This window comes from Callorhinchus milii, unplaced genomic scaffold (assembly GCF_018977255.1).
Source record: "Callorhinchus milii isolate IMCB2004 unplaced genomic scaffold, IMCB_Cmil_1.0 Scaffold5, whole genome shotgun sequence".
In the NCBI taxonomy this organism is placed as follows: Eukaryota; Metazoa; Chordata; class Chondrichthyes; order Chimaeriformes; family Callorhinchidae; genus Callorhinchus; species Callorhinchus milii.
The window spans coordinates 19,982,638-20,008,002 of record NW_024704746.1 but is presented as its reverse complement, the minus strand read 5'-3'; the positions used below and the strand labels follow the sequence as shown (position 1 = coordinate 20,008,002).

General features: G+C 39.4%; 1 protein-coding gene across 1 annotated transcript; it reads right to left on the bottom strand.

The window, feature by feature from the left end:
• Window positions 1-1,500: 1,500 nt before the first annotated feature.
• Window positions 1,501-24,959, bottom strand: LOC103174620 (tyrosine-protein kinase receptor Tie-1). Its single transcript, XM_007887083.2, has 24 exons — window positions 24,911-24,959; window positions 21,607-21,906; window positions 20,408-20,518; window positions 18,933-19,088; window positions 18,227-18,358; window positions 17,831-17,971; window positions 17,560-17,688; window positions 16,742-16,887; window positions 15,874-16,018; window positions 15,001-15,162; window positions 13,950-14,087; window positions 13,020-13,307; window positions 11,809-12,096; window positions 10,797-11,099; window positions 9,870-10,060; window positions 8,815-9,025; window positions 8,344-8,454; window positions 7,757-7,947; window positions 7,081-7,194; window positions 6,331-6,401; window positions 4,588-4,628; window positions 3,802-3,898; window positions 3,136-3,235; window positions 1,501-2,734 (listed from the first exon to the last, which is right to left on the bottom strand). The coding sequence occupies exons 1-24, from the start codon at window positions 24,957-24,959 to the stop codon at window positions 2,663-2,665; spliced, it is 3,687 nt and encodes a 1,228-aa protein (XP_007885274.1). The 3' UTR covers window positions 1,501-2,662.
• Between the last annotated feature and the right edge of the window lie 406 nt (window positions 24,960-25,365).

The window sequence follows — 25,365 nt, the reverse complement described above, 5'->3', positions numbered from 1 at the left end:
GACTTCAAGCAGGTACAAATTACATTTTCCTGAACCCACCAATTTGCCATATTTAAGACCTTATGTGTATCTGCTGTACATGTGACATTCAAATCACTGCCCTAATCATTGTTATTCGCCTGCCAAAGACACAGTAAAATGGAACAAAAAAACACTTCACACACTCGTTGCCATTTTCTCCATGAAGTTAATGGCTAACAGAAAACAGTAATAAAGTCCGAATGAACAATAACAAATTACATTTGTGTAGCATCTTTCGCATCGGGAGGATGTTCCAAAACATTGGACCAAGTTTTAAGTGCATGGAAATGTATTTGAGGCAATTAATAAAAACATCTTGTAATGTATAGCGAAGCTACAAATTACAGATAATTTACAGGAGAGAGCTTTATTTCTCCATATATTTCTGGAGTAGTATTTCCTTCTCTTTGTGTATGTAGTACCTTTATACCAGTGGTGGCCAACCCAAGGCCCACGGGCCAGATGTGGCCCACGGGGCCATCAAAATGCGCCCCCTCCCCCGAACATTTGCACTAGTCTAGGTAAATCCATGTTCAATCAAAATTGTGTTTCCAGTTTTTATGCCATAAATCAAGAAATATTGAACCAAGAAAATTTATTTTGTCGGCCGACCAAAAAAGGTTGGCCACCTTGGCTTTTTAACATTTATAATGATAAATGTTTCCATATTTTCATTTGGAAACGGCCAGAGAGTATTAGTTGGATGCTCTAAAGGTTGGCTTTAAGAGCGCAACTTTGAGAAGAAAATAGAATCAAACACACTTCAATTCCTAATTGCTCTTCATAATTTTATTTTGGAGAATTTTATTTGGGAAAGCGTACGGCATTAAACAACTTCATGACCAGGAGCAACGGAAACAGAAAGTCTGAATTGATGCTACATTGCTGAATTCTGGCTCAGCTGTTGCTGTCTCTGTGAAAGGCGGTCCCTTTAAAACTAATGGGTTGTTGAGGCTCTCTGCCTGTCCACTCAATTGAGAGGATGACTTTGCAGAAGTGGCCTTGCAGCTGAGTGACCAGACTAAGGAAACAGGAAATTAGCATGATTACTTACAGAATTACAATTCTTTCTAATGCGCAGCAATGTTATCATATCCAAGTACTTCTTCCTTACAGTGATACTAAAATGAAATGGGAATACGAAAAAAGGCCATTCAGTCTATTTAGTTCACCTGTAGCTTTTAAATTGTCCTTCCTGAATCACGCTAGTCCCTGCTGAGTGCTAGAAAGTTACGTTTTAACTCCTCTGAGGTTAAGCAAAATCCACCTCTCAAAGTATCACAATAATACCTGCATTAAACTTCGTTGCAGTTATCAACCCAGTTATCCGGGTCATCAGAGTGACTCTTGTGATCTTCTAAAAACATTTCCGTTAAGGACCACAGATTACTTGTAGTCTATCACTGATCCCAGTCGGACCAATTTCTAAGTACGTCACCAACCTCATGCTCTTGGTAGACAACTCCAGGACTCTGGTAATTGCATAAAGGTATTTATTGTACACTAGGTAAGCAGATTGTGTTCACAATAAAACAGGTGCACACTGAAGGAAATTGACAATCAGATAAGGTGCTCTCACATGACTCAGCAATCAAAGAACTTTCACTTATTTCTGGAATAGTTTACTGTTACAACCCACAACTGATGTCACTTATATAATGTTCATAGACACAGACTGACACAATATGCACACCTTTACGATTATCCAATGGGAAATACATAGTGTATGGATATGGCTAAGTGTTTGTTTCGAGTGACACACATTTCTATACTTTTATAGTATTTGTATCTACGTCAAATATGTACATACACGTACATGTCCATATGTACATGTGCACAATGTCAACATGTGCAGTATACATGTGAACCTTCTCAACAACAACGTAATCTAATTTAATAAAACTCTTGAGATAATTACTACAAAAATACAACACAGAATATCTCGACCAGGTTATGGTACAGACTTAGATTGAAGTATCGTGAATTCTGAGCTGAATAAACTATCACACACCACAGCATGCATGCCTATCCTATAAAAAATAGTTTTCAGTTTCTCAGAATGAATAAAGCGATAGAAACTGAATAAATATATGCCTGCTACAACCCTCCATCCATGTGGGTTTCAGTGATGAGCAGATCTCTACTTTCTACATTGAAGGGTGTGTTCAGGTGGTATATACTTCAGTCTAAAAGATAGTCTTTTAACAATATCCTTCTGTTCCATTATCCAGGTTGAAGAAAATCTAATCATCTTTCCTTTATTTCACTTGAGAAACTGAAGATCACATCATTCATGGAGTCGTCGTAATGGCTGCTATTCCTGGTGAATCTGGGTTGTTGATTTGTGTCCAATGACTTGGGATAATATGGAACTCCATTCCATTACTGTGTTAACCACTATTAACCACTCAGTCTTTAGAATTATACCCAGATCCTAAACTCATAGAGCTGCAAAAATCATCTTGTTTCAGACATTTTTCTGCTTTGCCACCTTATGCCGCAAGTGGCCATGTCAAAGTTTGCCATCTCTTTGAACGGCACTGTGACCATGATTTGGTTTGTGAATTGCTGTTTGTGACTAGCATCAATAAAGGGCCAACGAAACTCTGCCCATCTGACTGAGTCCAGGAACAGTTTGTGGTCACACGTCTTCTGCTGTGGCATCTATTCCAGCATATGTAAAATTTTCAAACAAAGCTGTGTTCACGTAAGCCTATGGGAGAAATTAGTAGAAAATTTAAAACTCTTAAAAATATACATTTTCTATTTATAATAATTATCCCTGCATTTGTGTTTTTTTATGTTCTGATAATCTATAGGATAGAACACCTTTTGATTATGTCCACATCAAGGATTCCAAGGTCAGGTGTGGTACAACACAGTCAACTATACCGTAGAGTAAAGCTCCCTCACCTCTAGCCAGAGTGGCACTCAGAAGAGATCACCCCAACTGTCTCTGTGGGAATTGCCATTTGCACTTCCGATACCTCAGACTCACTCGTGAAATTGGTCTGACGATGTCCAAATGTATTATAAAAGGGTCACGTTAATCGAAAATTTACTTAATAATTTCCAACTATTTTTCACCCAGTTTCACATCAGATGCATTCCTACCTTTCTTGCTTCGAGCATCCGGTTCAATTGCATTGAAATCTGAGCGAAGGGGGGTCGCTCGTAGGGTCGATCTCTCCAGCACTGTCTCATCAGTTCATAACTAAGGCGATTGCAAAAGAGACATGTCAAGTTTGTGAGAAACAGATTATGGCAGATAAAAGTTTAAATAATAAGTGTTGAATGCAAAATCAGCCCTCTTTTCACATGTACAAGTGTAAATCACTGCACCATAAAATGTAATTAATAAATAATAAAGCTTTTTTGAGGACAAATTCTATTTCATTGAAAGAAGAGAATCCATTTCAATCCATTTCACACATATGCCTATACGTTTGCACATAGGCTCTTGAACAGAAAGAATGAAACACAAGATAAAACCAGAGTCTTTATAAATAGTTGTCAGTTTGCAACATAACTTTTAATATCATACCAACTGTATGCATTGGAATGAAAAGATGGTGAAATAGCAATGAACCGAAAAGTACTGTCGTGGAATGAAAAGCTCATTGATGTAGAAGCGATTGTAAAATAAAAAAAGAGGAAGATAGACATTATAATGATGCTGTTAAAAATACAGAAATTCTGAATATAATTTTGGCCACAGTTCACAGAACAGAAGCAGACATGAACCCGAGGGTGTGAAGGAAGCAACAGATATTTACTTACACTTCATCATCACAGTTAAGGGGTTTCTCCATCCGGTAGGCTTGAGGTAATTTCTCATAGAGTTCTGCACACGTCATTCCACAATATGGAGTTCCACCTGTAGCAGTTGTAGGCAATAACAATTATACTGAGCTGAATACAGTAATGGGGAAGAATCTACCCAATACCTTTTATTAATTGGTGGAGGCAGTACGTACTAATAATGAGCCTTACATTTGATACAGCGCCTCATCACGTCACCGAAATGCCTCAGAGTGATTCACAGAATTCACTGTAAAGTGTAGTTACTGTGTATTTATCAGTGATTCAACAGCCATTTTGCTCACAGCAATGCCCCAGAAACAGCCATGAAGTGAATGATCAATTTATCTGGGGGATTGTTGGCCAGGACACTAGAAGAAACTCCCATGGAGGACAAGACATTTAGTCAAACTAAAAACTCTGTGTCTAAACTGTTAATTTGACTGACAGTGATGTGAGTGAAGGTGGGAAAATCATTTCATAAGCAAACCAACACTTAGGAGGTGCTATAAAAAGATTTTTTTTGTTGTCACTGTATAATTAAAGGATTAATATAAAATGTTATTAAGTTATTTTGATGTGTACAGTGACAACATTCACCAGACTTAGTGGGAAAATAATAGAACAGCCCAAATCACATGTACCTCAATTACAATACAATCAAAATTACATTTGAGAGATAGAGGTACACATAAGAAGTTCTCCAGCACAGCAAAATAATAGAAAATACTCCAGAGAGCAGTGCTGGATCAATATGCGACTTACCCAAGCTGACAATCTCCCACAGCAGTACTCCAAACGACCACCTGAGGAGAAGACACATGTTCTATGTGAACCGTTCACACTAGATTGACTGAACAACCACTCATTCTGGTCCACCATTCTGGTCAAATTCCTGTTCAACATATTGCACATCATTAACCCGTGACTAACATCACCCACAGTGTGAATTATCATTGATAACACCAGCAGGATATGCTGTTGATATAAAATGCACCTCATTATAACATACTGTTTCCAAACGCCACAGTATGATGAGATGTTCTTGTAGCACGTTTGGATTGTGCTATTCCTATTTCTCACCCGTGATACATAGAGCTCAAGATCTTTAGCCTCTACCATTTATTCAGGTGTAGCAGCTTTGAAACTAATGGATGGAGTTTAATTCTGACATTCCCATCCTACAGACTTAGCACACATTGCCCATAACCAGTTCATCACTGCTCCTACAGTTGCAGTCATGTCAGATTGACATTCAGGAAACACTTGTTTTATTTTTGAATCGTTTCGTCTTGCACCACTGGATGTAAAATGTGATGCCTGTGGTTGAACAAGCACAAGCTGCTTCCTGGGAAAAATTATCTTTACTGACACTGTTCCTACTGACTGCATCGGTGAACACTTCTAGTTCCTGTAGGGTCAACGTGATAACAAAATATAGAAACCTTTCAGGAATGAAGTCCGGCTCAACATCATAACTATTTAACCATTGCGGCTTGACTCCCTTATCTTTGATACCCTTTACTCCGCTAAAGCACAACAATACAAGAATATGACCCCAACAGCGAAGGGAAAGGTCACTCAATGGGATGAATGATGGTTATAAATGATCAGTCTGGGTTTCCGTCCAGCTGAATTTTTCTGCAGATATCAGATACAGTGTCGTGTGGTCAGCACTGTGGACAACAATCAACCTCAACAAAGGTAGGCCTGTAAGAGGAACGAGGTACAATTTTAGAACCTGCAATTTTAGGTCCATTGAAAAGGTGCAAATTCTGACCTTCAGGCCTGCGATGGGAATGATTAGATTCTGTCCCCGATACACCCTTCCATTGCGTGAAGCATCAGGTAGCATTAATCACACAGTAGGTTCTCGGGAACCATGCCTCCATTTAGCACTTCGAGTGCAAATTAACTGATGCAATCAGTTTCGCAACCTTATGATATTTAACACGCTAGCTGGAACTTGAGTGTGCTGGAGGCACTTAGTCTTCAGGCCCATCCTTCCTTGATCTGCCTGTTCTAATGGTTTAGGTAGATGTTAAAGTTAATAATAATAATCCTTGCATTTGATATAGCACCCTATCATGTCTTCGAGAAGTCTCAAAGTGCTTCACAGGATATACTGAACAGTGTAGTGACTGTATATTTTGTGGGTGATACGCGCTAGCTAATTGAGCACAAACAGTCCCACAAACAGTTGTGGATTGAGTCACCAAATTATTATTATTGCTATTTATTTTGAAGGAATTATTAAATTGGAAGAACAGGGAGTTTTCCCAGTGACCCAATCATCCAAATGCATTAAAATTCACCAAATTAAGTACATCGCTCTCTTAGTATTGCACTACAAGTATTAGGCTAAACTATGAGTTCAAATCTTGTTGTGGGGCTCAAACTGACAATCTTTTGACTCAGAGCCCAGACCATCATTAAACAACAGTACATTAACAAGTAATATTCCAGATCTACATTGAAAATCTTATCACAAAATGCATTTCTACTCACACATCACTTTTCGTGGTGTAGACACTGTAGTTCAAAGACTCAATCGCCATCCATCGCACAGGCAGCCGGCCCTACACAATAAAGAGGAGAAAGAAACAGCTATGACCTAGATTGACTTCCAAAACTGAAAAATTAGACCCAGTAAGGGTCAGAAATCTGATATTGTTTGGGAGGAGTGCAGTAACAAGACAGCAGTAACTTCATGGATTTGTTTCAGGATTAGGTGCAGCAATGTAACAGATTGTTAGACCGGTGGTGGTAAATAATAATAATCCTTGCATTTACCACGTTGAAATGTCTCGATTCACTTCAATGAGATTCTTCTGTAAAAGGTAGTGATTGTGTATTTGTAGGTAAACGTGACAGACAATTTGCACACAGCAGTGTACCACAAAACCACAAACAGCTAGGAAATGAATGACCATTTATAAAAAGCTGGCCAAGACACTTGGAGAAACTCCTTTCTCTTTCTGATCAGTGCCATGGGATCTTTAACGACCACTTGAACAAGCAGATGAGATCTCAGTTTAATCGTCTCTTCTGAATGATGGTGCCTCCAACAAGGCAGCTCTCTTCCAGTGTCAGCATAGTGTATGAGCTCAAGGTCTTGAATGTGGGGCTTGAACCCAATTGATATTAAGGTTGAAAAAGCAAACTAGCAGCATTATTGATAGCTGGCCTCTAGATAATGTATTTTGCAATGTAAATCATGATTTGTGCAGGACAAAATACCACCCCATTGAGACATACCATGGTCTTTTTTACGTACACCTCCTCTCCTCGAGATAGTCCAAAGTCTGCAATTTTTGCCACAAGATTTTCTCCGACTAACACGTTCCTGGCTGCAAGATCCCTGTGAATGAACTAATAGAAGAGATTCTGAAACCGTATTCATTCAGCAGCACAGGAGACACTGGCAACTTGCACTCACATACAGTCAACACATACCTCACACCACCAACACACGTACAATCATTGTAGCAGCCGAAATACCCTCAGGAAACATTCTTTCAGCCAATACGTACATGTTGTCAACTAGTGCAATCCCTCACATACATAGAAAGACACAATCATACTGACTAAATAGGCACGTTCATACAGCTAACTGCATACTCCCATACACAGAAACATACATGGACTAAGACATGCAGCTAAAGATTTCCTTTATGTCATACATAATAATAATCCTTGCATTTGATACAACACCTTATCACGTCTTTGAGATGACTCAAAGTGCTTCACAGAATATACTGTAAAGTGAATCAATTGTATATTTTGTGGGTGAAACATACAGACTTATTCCAACATGAAGACAGCTTACACATCCCTGGTAATCACGACTGCATTTATCTCCCTACCCTATACCTTAATGATATTATGCAAATACACAGAATAGATGTGATATATCTAACCCAGCCTCGCTCACCTGTGTCTCACTCAGATACTGCATTCCTTTTGCTACATCAGAGGCAAACTGCAGAAGCTGCTGTGAGGTTAGAGTTGATGCAGTCCCATGCTCTTTTGCAAAAGCTGGGTCCGTCTCCAGAACTCTGCTTTTCCGTAAAAAATCTAGTAGGTTCCCAAATGGAGCGTATTCAATGGCGATATAGAGATAGCCTGAACAGTCAGACAACACAAACAGTTAAAAAAATGAGTAAGAAGTCAGCAACTCCACCAAATCATTGGCAGAGGATATATATTTTGCACGACCGGCATATTTGACAATGAGTACCGCAATTTAATGGATTGTTAGACTGGTGGTGGTAAATACTAATAATTCTTGCATTTGACATAGCGCCTCATCACATTGATATGTCAAATTGAAATACGGTTTGCAGGTTTCAGCTTTCACTGCTCTAGTCATTAATTACCTGACTTAATTAACTTAATTAATTAAGAAATGTCAAATTGTGGAGGTTCAAATATGTGACTTAAGGGCTTCCTTTCATGTTTCAGGAGTAATGTATGTTGGTGCGTGTGGATTTTTAGGTGGAGTTGGCATAGTTTCAGTACCTCTGTTCTCACAGGCTCCCAGCAGGTTGATGATGTTAGTATGATGCCCAAGCTTACACAAAACTTCCAGTTCTCCTGCGAAGTCCCTGTGATCATTCTCAGAAGCAAATTCTGTTAAAATATAGTAGATATTATGAAGTTATAACATACTTCGAAGATTCCCTCACTCCTGGCAGAAATAAATGAATGGGGGGAGAAACTCCACCTGCTTCCAGGCTTATACTATTTTCTTTGAATTTCACAGCGTTCAAGAATATTGGCAAATTCTGTATTTCTTAAAAGAACCTATTATAAAATCAGCTTCAAATTTAAGACTGCATTTGGGAATTTGGCAAATTCTGCACGGTTTATAATTCCCCCTCCCCCACCCCCAAGCTTAACTTTTAATTGTTAAATAAATAGACAACTTTTTTGTTTAACTGTGAATAAATAGACCCCTTTTAAACATTTTAATTGTAAATAAGTAAATACCTTTTAGCATTTTAATCGCAGCATTCATCTTCGTTCCATCCTTTTTAATCAAGGCTTTAATGACTTGTCCAAAATTTCCTTCTCCAATAACATCCTCAAATTTGATGTCATCCCACTCCAGGATTGGATAGGTGAGGGGTTCGGGCTGTGGCTTTGGCCTGCGCGTGAGTGTCAGAGTTCCAGAATTAAACTGAAGGACTGTTTCTTCACCCTTGAAACAAACAAATAAAACTAACAATCACCTGTCTTTCTGTTGTCCGGGTGACACAGGTTTGAGGCACATGCAGGAGTAAAGAGACAATTGGCTCAAAAATCCTTCAGTTACTGGTTGTAAACTGCTTCCTTTAGGATGACAAATTGCAACAATTAAGATATTCTGATTTGCTGTAGTCTAAAACGCACTCAGTTCCCCTGTGATATAAACAATAATTTCTCTAGGAATCCCCAGAAAGCTTGTGAGACTTCAGCTCCAATGTAAGCTCACATCCAAACTGGAATCTTGCGAGTCTGTATGTCTTCTAAGAGATCCCTTGGAGCATATCTGACTTCAAATGGAAAGCAAAGTTATTCTAACCTTGTATAGATCATCTGGAATATAGTTTGCAGTTTGGAGCACTCTACCTTCAAAGGGATATTGTAGCATTGGAAAAAGATCGAAAGAAGAGCAATAGGATGGAAACCTGATCCGGATATTTGCAATGATGAGAAGCATAGATGAGGCAGAAGTAAGCAGGCTGTTTGACTTAGACTGCCAGAACAGAATTAGATGTGATTTTAAAGATCTGAATCATGTACCTCTCTCAGTGCTCTTTTCTGTAATCAGAGTACGAAAACACAAGTGATATTTATGAGGAAGTCATAACGTTTTTGGATTTGAAACCCCAAAAATCTGATCGGAATTAATTCTTCTCCAATTGTATTTGTGCGAGTGTCATATGCCTAGCAGCTTTTAAGGGTACAGAGGCGGCAGATCATCAAAAGCTGAAAAGTTCTTTAAAAAACAGTTAAAATTACTATTATTATTAATAATAAAGTGTGCCTTGCGTGCTACTTACAGATCCTGACTGGTAAGTGAACGTCCGACGTCGCTGGAAGAGGTTTTTACGTACGCAGAAGAGACCCAGCAGTGCAAGCAGAATGGTCAAGCAAGTCACTGACACAGAACCCATAATAGCCATCAGCAACTGCTGGTCACCTTGAGGTTGCTGCTGTAAACTCGCAGAATTTTGCGGAGCGCTAGGAGGAGCTGAGGGAAGAGAAGGAAACAGACAGCAGATCAGCAACAGAAAGATTTTAATGATAATATGAAGATCCAGATGTTCTCCTCAACACGTCAATTTACCACCAACACAACCTTGGCTAAACCATAGAGCAAAAGCAAGTAAAGCAACAACAGCCCGTGTTTCACTTTCAGATGAGAAAAGGCTCGAGTACTCCATCCAAAGGCCAAAAACATATTGCCACCGGAACAATAGCTTTTTCAGGCCTTCACCATCAATTCCTGGTTGTTTTTTTTAAATCAAATTCCCAAGCAACGACAAATAGGATTCATACAGCGCATTTCACTTTTTCTTTGCAAATACTGTATTGCATTTGCAACCTCAGGAAGGGCTATATATAATTCAATAGGTAACAACGGGATTTATAATGTGTGCGAGCTGACCAAAACAAACACGTGACCACAATGTATCACAGATGTTGAAGTGGCAAATTGTGCCCGGGAGGCCAGAATGAGGTCTATAAACAGCTTCAAGGTGTCACAGTCAAGTTCAACAAGTCACAGCAGTCGTGCTCCCTGTCAGACTACATTCTTCCATGTTCTTTGAACAGCACAATCTATTACGTATCACATCAGCCTTGTCGCTCCAAGCTGGTCTTTTTTTATCAATGTGATCACACAGCCACATTCACATGCACAAATAGAAATGTGCACAGTCGTGGCTGAGCCTTTACGATCTTTACTAAAAACAAGAATAAGGTACCTGGTGGGGTAGCTGATGTCCGAAGCTCCTTCATGGGATTGGGCCTGCTTTCTCCCTTATTGTTCTTGGCTAAAACCTCCACAAGGTATGGCGTCTCAGCTTGCAGCCCCCCCAGGACACACCTTGAAGTAGGCTTTTCAGCCAAATTAATCTCTCTGACATCAGTGTGCGTTGCAGCCCCATAGATTTTATACTTTATAATAACAGAGGAGATGGCGTGCTCTTCCTGTACTAACCAGGAGATTGCTGCAGACGTGTCCGTAATGTTCCACACCTTAACGTTATAGGGGGCAGGTGGAATTGCTGGAGTTAAAATACGAGAGCGAGAGAGAGAGACAGAGACACATAGAGAATAATTATTCATTGTGCTTAATAAGACAAAAAATACTCCAATCAGAGGCCTAACATTCACCCACAGTTAACCATTTTGCAGGACCATTTTGTCTTGAAATTCAAGATTTCCCAAAACTGCGGAGAAAACTTGGAAGTCGTCTTCTGCAATTCTTAAAAACTAACCAGTTTCCATTTAAAACACCATTTAAGAATATCCCACAATTTGTGAAATCCTACATTTGAAGGCAAAATGGTCCCACAGGCTGAGACTAGGTGAAATTTCAGTTTGTTAAGCGGAACGGTTTTGTAATCCTTACTCTCAAATATGTAGGAATTCGACAAGAGTTAGCAGTTTTTAAAAATACTGTGAATGTGGGCCACTGCTGTGCGCAATTGGCTGTCGCATTTCGCCCACAAAATACACAGTCACTACACTTTACAGTATATTCTGTGAAGCGCTTTGAGTCATCTTGAAGACGTGATAAGTCGCTATATGAAATGCAAGGATTATTAACAAACCGGCCTGGTCAAACCCCCCCCCACCCGCCCCCCCACCCAAAGTTGCTCTGTAGATTAGCCATGAAAAAAAAAGAGACAAAGTAACCCCACTGGAGTTGGGTTAATCGTTTAAACTTAAGCGGTTTCACTGATGCAGGAAATATTTGAATGTTTCACTTACAGTCACTGAACGTCCAGGCGGTGACGAGATCACTCCATTTGCCCGGAACATTGGATTGTGCTCGAACACGGAACTGATATCGTGTACTTGGCTTCAGCTTTTTGAGATTCTTGGTGGTTTCATTTCCATCAACGGTATCGATCCATTTGGGCTTACTGGGTGGCTCCATCTGCTGGTACTCAATGGTGTATTTATTTATTCCACGTGTATTGAGAGGTGGTGTCCAGGTTAATCGCATTGTGGTCTGGGACAGAGTCGCAGCCTGGACGTAACTGGGAGGTGGAGTGCCTGGGCACAGAGCACAGGAAAGTCTGCGTGTAAATTGAACTGACTTTCAAAAGAATATGAAACTAAGAGACTCTTCCAGCCTCACAAACAGAGTGTTATCGGAGATACCACGATGAACAGTTTTAATATTACCTTCCCGTGCAGTGTACTTCATCTAATATTGTGATACAGTGGACCTGCTTATATATAATGCTCTGTGGCTTAGAAAGATCACAGAAAATAGGTCACTCGGCCCAACAAGTCTGTGCCGGTGTTTATACTGCACACGAGTCTCACCCATTCTTCACCCTCTCATACCCTTCTATTTTCCTCTCCCACATCTTTCCTAAATTATTCAACCACGGTTTCAGGCAGCAAGTTCCACAATCTCACCACCCTCTGCGTGAAGAAGTTCCTTTTCTCTTTTAGATGCCCCGAGTCGCTATCTTATATTTGTGCCCCTATAAAGACGTACGGTGAAAAGCGGCATTGAGATCAAGATCTAATCAACTGAACACGTTTGATGACCTAAATGGGTCTAATTCCTATTACCATGGCACTGCAATCATGTAAGACTATCTCATTTGACACAATGTGTGTGTGTGTGTGTGTGTGTGTGTGTTTGGTCATAACTTGTTTCCAGACCATCAAGCCACAAGTTAAACGATGGGCCAAGGTAGTCTGGTGATGATGACTGTTGATTTCATTGGAAGGAGTTTTCCTGTAAACTTGCTAAGCTCAGCAGCTCAGTGAACCTTTGCCATGTATTTTGTGGCACAGTCAATGCTTAATGTCGTGCAACGTGTTATCTTTTTCAAACTTTGGTGTAGACGATCACAGTGTTCGATGAATCGTGAAATTAAGATCAGTGAGATGTTCTCTCCTTTGCCAAATTAGATCAGATTTAACAGAAAACCAAATGGCTGCCATGAGTTTATTATTACCTCCTTCCACTCTCACGGTGACTGAGTTGGATGGTGGCCCGAGGCTGCCACAATGGTACACCATGACATCCACTTTATATTCATTTCCAGCTGCCAGGTTGGTTATTTGCGTGGATCGCACGGACAGAGGCTGCACCCGAAGCTCTTTCTGAACCACATGCCCAGGACCAGTGACTCGCACAAGGAACCCACTTCCCGCCTCGTGATCTTTAGAAATGTTCCAGCTGACGGAGATGGTGTTCCTGCCCTCGGCTAAGACCCGGTCGATTTTTGGCACCGTGGTGGGCTCTGTAAAAGGGAAAGGGCTGGAGTTCGGATGCATCTTGTGAATGGAATGAAGAGCTGCAAGAGTGTGCAAACCTGCAGCACAACCCGATGGGACAGACAGCCTAGGTATCTACACTGGCAAAGTAAGTTTGCCTACAAAATCACCATCATTGCGTGCCACAGTATAACCTGTGAAGCGCTTTGAGACATACTCCTGATGTGAAAAGTACTATAACACATGTAATAATAATAATATCACATGTAAGGATTATTATTATAAACTATGACAAAAGCCGATATTGATCGTAGTATTAGATGGAAACATAACATCAATTGAATAAGAGTCCTGATTGTTATATAGCTGCCGAACCCATTGAGATTCTCGATGGTAGTAGGCCCTCTACCACCATCACAAACTGTACTGCTCTCGCCTCGTTGCTTATGGTGTGTGGAGCTACACATGCTAAGCCAGAACAGAAATGTTCCATTTTACCCAGCAAACACGGTAATCTACAAATATTAGCTTAAGCCAAAAAAGAAAAGGTTCACCAGTGGCAAGTATCAGTAAACCATTTACTTTTAGCCTCAAACGCTGGGAGGTATTATTGTAAGATTCTCCAAACATTCTTTTTAACAATGTCTGATGGTGGCACAAGCCTTTACCTGGACAGTCTGTTTCTAGGGTAGCATTAGGTCCTTGGGGTCCTTCTCCATACACTCCTTGACGTGTGAGCTGCACTCGAACTAGATAGCTTGTCGAAGGCTTCAAATTCATCAGTGTGATCGGTCCATTATGGTCAACTGAAACAATGCAGATAAAGCAGCTCTTACATATTTAAGTGAAGACATTAGTAAATCACACACTGGAAACCAAGCTACAGTGTCAGTTGGGTTCCTTTTTTTTAACCGACACTTACTACGGCATTAGAAAAGCTCAGTCTACTCGAATCACCTATACTTACGACTGCAGTGTAATCTCAACAAAGTGCGCTAGAGTTCCAAAGACTTGTACAGGCAGGTGTACAGATATGCGTCAGCGTTCAGTTAGCACTCACCAGCAACAAAAAGCTTATTGGTACAGTCTGAGTGCCTCACTAATGCCATCGCTACAAACACAAGACTGCAATATTGCCTATTGACAGACATTTGAGATAATGCTCCGTTAGTACCAGTCTGAAACATTGCACAATTTACACATTAAAACAATTCTGTGGCAGGGCTTCTTGTAACATGTGTGCAACAAACTCTAGCTAGCTATACATCCCCAAATATCTTTTAAAGGCACAGTGTGAACTGTACAATTAGTCCACTAGAGGACTCTCTTATCAAGTGTTGCCTCTGTGTTGCTGTAAATCTTCAGAAATACTGGGACTAAATATCTATTATCACAGAATTCCTGGGACCTCTTCTGGTATTCGCAATCAGGAACTCTGTTCCAATGTGATCTGCTTCCGGGGTAGCGTTCTCTCTGATCAATAAAAATTCTTAAGCAATGTTAAGAAATACTGCAAATACCCTAACCCTATCGTGGTAATATCATTGGCAGCATTTGTAAACACTTACATAAACATTCCTACTTTCAATTTATTAATGGAGCAAAATTGCTTAAACTAATAAAGAGTTCCCATATCTGATTTCTTTTGCACTTTTACGTTCCAAGCATTTGTGCACAGTACAATATCCTTTAATAGATATTAACCCATCCTTGACTTACCTACTATTGAAGACCATTGTGCACTACTGTCCTTTGGTTTGTAAAGGAGTTTGACAGATCTCACTGGTCCATCTCCACTGAATTTCTCGCTGTTTGGGCTCACTATTAGCTGCTTACTCTTCTTCTCCAGAAGAATTGGTGGGTTTATTGGGATCGGAGGGGCTATAAAAGCAATGAGCATTGTGTTGGGGATTAGAAGGATCCAGAGGGCGGTATCAAAAAAATAAATGATTACACTATCCAATGGAATTAGAGGTTAATTAAGAGTAGGCTGTCCTTTCTGGGTCAGAGGTCTATGGGCTCATACACCATGTTGGGACTTTGAAATCAAAGGCCGGGCTGACACTTTGCTGCAGCGCTAGAGAAGTGCTGCATGGTCAGAGGTGCCACCCTTCAGATGAGACATTAAACTGAGGTCTTGTCTGCCTATTCAGGTGGACATTAAATTACCAATGGCACTGTTCAATCCTCCAGATAAATTGACTAATTGTTTGTTCAGTTCATGGCTGTCTGAGGGCACCGCAACTGCCTTCAAATACAAAGCCATTCTCTTTTGAGGTGTTTGGATATTATAGGCAACATGTGAAAATATTTGATATTAATAAAATATAAAATAATTTTTAAAAATTTGGTCACTCGATCCACAACTGTTTGTGGGACACTGCTGTGCGCAATTGGCTGCCGCGTTTCGCCCACAAAATACACAGTCAATTTACTTTACAGTATATTCTGGGAAGCTCTTTGAGACATCTCGAAGACATGATGAGGCACATTACCAAATGCAAGAATTATTATTATTATATTATTTTTATTATATTATTATTATATATTAATGGCAACAGAAGGAGTTAAATCAAAGACTGAGTCTCAAACCTTTTACAATGACTTTGAACCTCCTGGAGTCATTTCCAGCGGCTGTTGTCACTACACATTTCCACACGCCGCTGTCCTGGGGAAGGATCTTTGGTAACTTAAATTCCGAGGTAGTTATATTACCTTGCATGATGGATTTTGTTGCCTGAAACGTAAAAAGAAATTATAAAGAAATTACTTAATACTTAAAATAATAATTAAGTGCGAACCCAGTTCGATGAAAGTGTTTCTGTAACCACTATCAACTATCTGTCCTAATTTGTAGCAGGTAAGCTTTGCTGATCACAGTAAATAACCCATACTCTTCTGAATACAAGGAAACATAAAATTATACAATATCTATAGGGAACATTGGAAAATACATAACATTCTCATGAAAACAATAAGTAATATGTAATTACTTTTAGGGAAAGCATGGAACTTCTAATAGTAATATGTTTTTTTAAAATATCAGCCCTTGTTAGAATAACATGAGAGCACAAGAGGTGCGATTAAAGCTCAAACCAAGGTACACATTCAGAAATATATTTATGGTCAGTTTAAGACTTCGTAGATACTTAATATAACACTTAGACTGCACCTACAAAACACATAACTATGGTTGTTTTTTGTTCCACTGCCTATACGTCTCCCTCGTGATCATGTTAGTATCTGTCAACTCTCTCTCTATGTAACTCATATGCTCCTCTCCCTTGCGATGAAACAGCTGTATGTAATGGACATGTACAGCATCCCTCTCTCTCTCTTTGTCTGAGGACGCCACAAATGCTGTAGTATACAGCAGGAATTCCCTTTCAAGGCAAACGTTCCTCAAAAAGAAATGATTTGCGCGAAAACTTTCGCGATTTAATGATTGTGAAAGACTCACTTCTAGGATTTTTCCATTGGGTTTGTGGATCTGAATGTCTCGATCAACTGGCAGTGGTTTCCCGGAGGCAGAACAAAGCATCAGAGGACTTGAATTGAGGTTTAGTTCAACTTCTGTAAACGTGTCCACAATTTTAGGCATGTTATCTGAAAGGAAATGAATCAACTATATTACCAAACAAAATCAAGATACCTGCATTCTATATTATTTTACCACCAGAACAAGTGACGCTACGACTCAAGAAAGAATTGGTGAATAGAACCCGGTAAAGCAAGGATCAAACAGTGACATTTTACTTGTGTTTTGGAGACTTACTACGCTTCACATTTACAATACAATTCACAATGGAACTTACAATTATACCCTTTCACGTGTGGAGGAAATCTCAAAGAGTTTGAGACTGTTGGCCGGCCATCTGAGCTGAGGGTTGAGAGCCGAAGGAGAAAGTTGACCAAAAGGATGGTCAAAGAGGTAATGTATTCAAAGAGTCAATGTCATTGGCAGTGTCAATGTCAAAAGCTACCACACCTACCTTCCACCCCCACCCCTCCTGAATCCAACGCACACCTCGACTGTCCAGTGCTTTGAGACATCCTCCCAATGTAAACGGCATTAATTAAATGCAACTTATTGTTGTGCAACTGTATTATTTTGCTCGGATCCAATATTTTAAAGGAGATAAAGAAGTTAAACATATATTATTTACCTTTCACAACTGTAACTGATTTTTGTACCGATCTACACATGTTACTGATCTATGGTCCTATTGATCACTCGCACACCCGCACGCACCCTCGTTGAATAATATTGCCCGCTACCTGATTTTTCACAGTGCTGGCCATGCCAGCCCGTTGAGCATTTGCATCCGCAGAATCGATCACACGTTCCTCCGTTCTGGCATTGACATTTCAACCTACAGTCTGGTCCATAGGTGTCAGCATTACAGGCTGTGATCACAAACCAGAGCTCGTTAAGAGTGTACATTCCCAGTGAAATCTTACACAATTTCAGAAGTTAATCATCCACTTGGTAACACAAATGAACTACAGTATGATCCTGAGATCTGCTCCGAAACATTTATAGACGTACCATCCTTGCATTTCTTCCCATGCCACCCAGTGGCACACGAGCAGCCGTAAGGATCTGGTAAACAGAATCTGTAACCACTGCAGCTCCCTGAACGTTTACACTCCTCCTGGCATTTGCGACCAAATTTTCCAACCCCACAAACTGCAGAGGAGAAAAATCTGTCAATCAGTTTATCAGTCAGTCGGTTGGTTGTTCGAAACGCTTTGTGAAATCCCTCCGACACGAAAGGTATGAATGTAATTTGCATTGTGATTGGTTATACGTACTATCTTGGACTTAATACTGTGGTGTATAATAGAATGGGGTATAGAGAATTGGCACAGTGTTATATTGTAGTTCACATCATTATACAGTAAATTCAATCTACATTTGTTTGATGAGCATCGGATTACTCACTAATTTCACAGTTTTGTCCAGTAAATCCTGGTCCACAGATACATTCTCCTGTCCCTTCATGACAGATTCCTCCATTCAGACAATCAGGGCAGTCTCTGTCACATGCTGAGCTCCATTTCTTATGTGGACAACCTATCAATATAATAATGCTATTAGCAGAATATCGAACGACTACCCAGTAAATAAAAACACATTAATTATTCCTTAAGGTTTAAGTGCAACTAACATTCTTACAATAGTCATCAGATATTTATTCTGGGGACTTTTTGGAATTACCCTTCACTGAACTGAATGTTCAAGTTTAATCTTGTAGCTGTTTTGGACTTACTTCTGCTGTCTGGCACAATGCATACAGAAGGCAGCAACACCACTTACACACAGCAAAATACCAACAACTTGATTTATAAATCTTATATTTATATACATCTTCTATTTAAATGTCTTACACTTATTGGGGAGGTTTGTGAGCAGACCACAGGTACAGGCCTGTGATGTGTACTTTTGCTCTGTACTGATTTTCTCTGGAGGAAAGGAAAAAGGTCAGAAAAAGTCATAAATCACACCTTTAAAACAAACTGCACACACAAGCTTTCGGATTCAGACTCATTTCTGCTGGTGGAAGACAAACGGTATGGATTCTAGACTCTTTGACATTAGTACAATACCATTTCACAGACACACGTGCAGGCACTAAACTGATTTGTACCTCGGACTATAAGTCTGAAGAATGCTCCTTTCAGAAGATTCCCACTGAGGGTTGATGTGCTGTAAACACAGGTATGGGAAGGTGCTGTATTCTTAATCTCCATGGAAGCAGTGCCATTCTCGATTTCATTCACATGGGTTGTACTGAAATAAGTACCTGCGGAAACAATATAGAACTTGATGGCATGTCAAATAGCTAGAAATAAAACAGGCAAAAACACAAGTGTGTTACAAGCACATGTCCAGAAATGTAGTATTCATTTATTTACATCTTTATTATAATACCGTATTTCCCATTTTAGTATTACAGAACATTTATTCCATTCTAACAACGAATTAATGAAAAGATTGCTATTTTTAGTTAAAAAAGAATAAACCCTAGAGAATCAAATACACAAATGTAGCCTACAAGCTATTGTTCAAAGAATCACACAACAGCAATGTTTTTTGCATGTTGTTTATATTACATGTAAACGGTAGGAAGTCAAAGCAATTCAAGCCTTACATTCTGGAAAGTACTAATACAGAACTGGCTTCCAGATCCACAGAAAACAATGGTGAGAAAAAAATAACAAACTCGGAGCATTTATTTAATAACACTCAGGATACAGAAAGCACACTTACAGAACAGACTAATGATTAAAAAAGAGAGTATTTATAAATCTGAGTCAAAGGCTAAGTGTGTGTGTTTTTTTNGCAGAAACTTCTCCAAATCCTATTCCACTTTAGTTCAGTTCAGAGCCTCACAGTTCAGTTTTAAAGGACTGATTCAGGAGCAGAAAGTTAAATATTTGTAAGCAACTGAAAATAGTTTAGCTCCTAATTTCTAAAATACGCCACTTATTTTCTGGTTGCATTAGGTAACTTTGATTTCAGATTCTATATCCCTAACCTTTGGAACTCCCTTCTTTTGACCCGTCTGTCTCACCCTGGACCCAATAATAATAATAGTAATAAATTGGTCAGTTCAATCCACGACTGTTTGTGGGACACTGCTGTGCGCAATTGGCTGCCGCGTTCGCCCACAAAATATACAGTCAATTCACTTTACTGTATATTCTGTGAAGAGCTTTGAGATGCCTCAAAGACGTGATAAGGCGCTAAATCAAATGCAAAGATTATTATTATTATTATTATTATCTGCCTTCAAGTCCCAGCTTAAAATGCCTCTTGTTAATAACTGTATTCAACTTCATGCAATTACAGAACTGAAGAGATAGACTAATAATAATCCTTGCATTTGATATAGCACCTCATCACGTGTAGAAGACTTTACAATACTATAAAGTGAATTAACTAAAATGTTAGATTATTTATTGAAATATTGGTGTTCCTCAAAATGAAGCCTCAAATACATCCCACTCTGAGCCTGATTTAGAATAGCTGTAATTTTCTTCTGGAAGCTTCTATTTGTAAGTGGAGAGGTTTGAACACAAAGAATCTCAATTTTAAACTCAGTAATAAACATGAACGTACCATTACACTTCCACATAATATCTTCATTCACTGCATTTTGTTTCTGCACCACAAGGAGAGCAGTTTCACCCTTGTTAACGGTCATTGTCAGTTTATTGGGGTAGAATTCAGCTGGAAATGAGATTTGAAATAAATGTAATATAGATACAGGAAACTGGATTTGACACAGCATTAGTGACGTTACCAGACAGAGGTGGTGGGGATCAACATGCATTGATTCTTCGCCTAGGTTGATAATAACACCTCCAAGTTAGACACAATACCTGGAAGTATGTCATCAGGAACGCCACACAGACACGATCTACTTTTGCGCAGGTGTGTGGCAAATTGACATGACACACTTCCGGTTCACTTAAGAGTCAGATTATGAATTGTTGCACAATTAGATTCCAGAAATAGCGAACGAAGCAGCGGACTTACCAAACAGATAGTATTAGTCACGACGGGAAAAGCGTCATTAAAGAGAGACGGTATTAGAGACGAGAGTAGAAGAGCGATTGGGGAAAAAAAAGTAATGAATAAGTTGTAGCAAAAGAATCCTTATTTTTAGCAATCAGTATAAATTCATCTACAGTGATAACAGTGGTGGACTAACAAACAATGTGCAATATTAGTGATCAAAGCAGAGTGGTTATCAACTAAAATGATGGTGATTGCAATTCTAGTGAACATTAGACTACAATAGAATTTACCTTTTAAACATGTCAGAACAGTTAACTAGTCATTACAATCCGTATGTTTTAGATTCTAATACTATTGATAAGAAGAAGGCAATTATCGAGACACCGCAAACGAAGACAACAAACCATTTTTTAAGAATAATAAATCAACTAGGAACAAATGTCAGTGAAATCTCTAGTACAGGAATCAAACTAGCACCTAGCATTATGAGATCCATTATTTCAGAACATGTCATTAAAACACCAGATTACCTGCCTACATATCAACCAGTCAGCGTGCAACTACTTGGAGTCAGCACTTCAGTGAGTTTGTATGCGACAGTATACACCAGATTAACCAACTCTCAATAAATCAATGAACATACAACAGTTTGTGAGTGTCAGTGTGTGGATGTATGTGTATATATATATTATATATATATCACCAAGTTTGTCAGCAAGTAATAGGGTATCAAGGAATATTGTGCTGCATACAGATTTATAAATCCATTGATTAAGATATCGGAATTCAAACGTTACCTGAATCACTGTTAACCATTGTTAAAATGTGAGTTTTCTCCGAATGGCGAGTTCCTTCACAGTAATAGATTCCCACCTGCTCCCAGGACCTGGTGACACCTTGTGCTTTGATCCCATTGTATCTGGTTAGATCTTTTACATAATTGAAATTGTGCGTTTTGACCTGAAATATGGTATTGTCCTTTTGCATTTTAAGTTCAGATTTATCATACTGGCGGTCAGCAGACACACAAGAGAGGGGAACCACAAGTGGGGAGGATGGGTGGAGATCAGTGATCAGGTAGATGTCCAAAATAGCTCCTATATTGAGGAAAAAGAAGAGATTTTAAAAAAGGGGCTTTATAATCATATGCATTACAATTAGTATCCCTTTAACTGAGACACCTTTCTGATGGTGTACACTTCGACGTTGTTGAGTTGTGTTGTGCCGGTCGGTATGCTGCTGATCCTATTTGCAACAGCGAGGTGTCGAAATGCAAATGTAAGGATGAGAGCCATTTACTAGTTTACAACCGAGTCCATTTGTTCAGCTCCTTAAACCGTTCAACGAAGCTTTGTCTTCTAATGTGGTCATTTGCAAATCTGCCACAAGGGGCTCCCAGTGCTTTTTGGTTTAGTTTTGTTGCCTCCAGTAAAACTTTTCGTGTAAATAATGAGAAAAGATAGTTTCAGTGATGTACGTTTAACTTGAAACAAGAGCTTAGAATGGAGCTTCACAATTCTCAGCTTGATGGTACGTGTCCAAATGCAGTATTCGAGTACAGTCTTATCTTAGGCTAGTCACGAAAAAGGCAACATTTTGATTTATTTTTTATTGTTGGATTTCATAGTGGAAAGGTTTTGATTTTTTGGTCAGAGCAGTGACTTTGTCAAGAGGGAACGTTGCTTCATGTGAAAAAAATCCATTGGACTTTTAAAGGTTAAACTCCTAGGATTAATGGCAAGTTTGCATTGAAAATTAGCTAGCATTAGGAAGCAAAAGATGGTCATAAATGCTCTCAGCAAGCAAAAAAAACTGAAACAAGGGCTAGGAAATGATAAATAATAATAATAACTTTCAAAGTAAATAGAGTGAATGGTATCCATTAGCAAAGAAATTGAAGGAAAGGGTTTAGGTGTAACTATTTTCTCAATTACTGAAAGTTTCCAGTCAAAATGAAACTGTTTTTACAAAGCTGATTAGTAGGTCATTGTCGTTCAGATGTAACCCATTATGTAAATAAAAATAAGTTTGGCTCTGTGAGTCCACAGAGCCAAACATATTTTCATTGGAAAAAAAAGATTCAAAAGTCAGCGATTTATAGACAATGCATCTGAAAGTAGGCTCCTTTATTTAGATTGTGAGCAAGGCATTGAACTGCAGGGGCTTCAAATTAAATCATTTCATGTGAGGCTAGAGGTTAGGAGATACATTCTGCCTTCCCCAACCCACAGAGGAACAGACTTCCAGTACACAATGTCACCTTGTGCTGAAGGGAGAGCGGGAGAGAGGTGTGGTGGGGTAAGGAGCTGGTCTGGGTTTGGTCCTGGTTCAATAGTGGGCATATAAGAATGGATTGCAACTGTGCAGTTTTCAAAGATGTCTTTAGGAGTCAGAGAGTGCGTATTCAAACGTTTACTTCAGAAGATTAAACGAGTGTGGCAACATTCATGTAGGATGAATTGTACATTGTATAGAAACAGCAGGTTTGATGGACCACATGGCTTTTTCATCTTCATGCTACACAAATCAATTTTACTGAAATGAAAGACCTTCAAAGGGAATTGCTGTTAGATGTTTTGACTTGTGGACAAATGCAATAGCCAACATCCAATGCAACACAGCAATGTCCTACAAACAACCATGAAATGAATGACAATTTTGTCTGAAAGATTGTTGCCCAGGATAATAGAAGAAATGTAGCCAAGGCAAACGGCACCACTGACACTTCGGTGGAATACAGCTCTGGAGTGTTAGAACCATAGAAATTTACCCACAACCTTCAGATTCAGAGGTGAGAGTGCTACCACTGTGCCAGGCTGATACATGAGAAACATAGAAGGCATAAGGTCCATCATGTCTGTACTAATATTTGATAAATTCAATCGATCCAGTTCCATTTACCAGCCTTTCCCCCAATATCCCTGCAAAAATGAATCCTTTTTAGATATCTATCTTGTTCCCTCTCGAATGCTAATAGAGATGCCCCCTCCATCACTGCACCATTGCCAGTCCAGAGCCTAAAGACCGATGTAAAGATTTGACCCATAACCTTCACACCTAGAGGATAGAAAGATACTAACAATGCAAGGTTCATTTGTAATAGCATTTGTGAATAAAAATGTAGATTCCTTCAGCCAGTGCCTTCCTCCCCGCTGTGGATAAAGTAAATAGGGTTGAATATCTTTAGTGGAGGAAAGCGAAACTCCAGATGATGGAGATAGATTGTGGAGATAAGCCTCTTCCCGAGATCCGAAGCAGATCCATTGCCTAGTAATTTAGGGAGACCTGTATCTAGTCCAGTTTGGTCTTAGCAAGAGCTTGTAGATGGTTCCAAGCAAAATCTTATTAATGATACAGAACAAAACTGACTTGCTAAAATTAAATAAAAGTTGTGCCATTTAATTGTGTGTAAAAAAAACAAATGTGGTACAGGGCACGTTTTTACTGAATTGCACGAAAAAACTATGACAATGGCCAAGTTTCCTTACTCCACACAGAGTCTAATAATAATCCCTCCAAAACAAAGCAATAATAAATTGGTCATTTTCAATCCACGACTGTTTGTGGGACACTGCTGTGCGCAATTGGCTGCCGCGTTTCGCCCACAAATATACGGTCAATTCACTTTACAATCTATTCAGTGAAACGCTTTGAGACGTCGAGAAGAAGTGAGAAGCGCTATATGCAAGGATTATTATTATTATTATTACTATTATTTTGACAGAGTCATCTGTTCCCTGGGCGTTTGGGGAATGGTATTGGGCGCTGTAGAACCTGTTGGAAGTGAAGCTGTTACAAATTGCAAAGGGGAGGCAGATTCTCAAAGTGCCTCTGATTTCTCAGGTCAGATTGAAAACCCTCTGATCGTATTTTTAATGGATGTTCTTTGAATGTCGGCTTTTCAAAGAGGTGTCGACTTCTGCAACAATAACCCTCGAGAAGTACAAGAACTAACTATTAGGAAGCATTTTTTTTTTTGGGGGGGGGCTATTGGTGGTGGTGGGGGTGGAGGGGGATGAGATTAAAGTAGATCTTATCAAACAATATTAAAAGGAGATTTTGTTCCAATTCAAGGGATCGAGAGGGGGAGAGAAACCTTACCTGTCAAATGAAAAGGAAACACAATCCAGTACAACGGGAACAAAATCATTTTTCGTTTACAAAAATCCAGAAGTTTGCAAACAGCTGCCTTCAGAAAATCCCAGAGCCTTGTCGCCAATAGATTCGACTGCAAATTCGCCCTTTGCAAAGAATAATGCTTTCTCTCTCTCTGTGCTTTTCAACAGTTCCGATTTTGCTTTTCTTTTCTTCCAATTTCTCCTTTAATAAAGCCCATCAAATGTCAGCCTGTGCAGGCAGATCGCAGGGGGAACAGAAGCAATATCCATCCTCCCTCCAAATCTTACTGTTGCTGCTGGAGAGAGCAAAGAGGAAGAGGCGTAATTCCTGCTATTGAGTGATTCACTGAATCCAGCGATTACTCACAGGAATGAAGCCCCCACCAAATACTGACGTTACATCTATCACCACTGTCCAGAAACTGTGCTAAAACAACC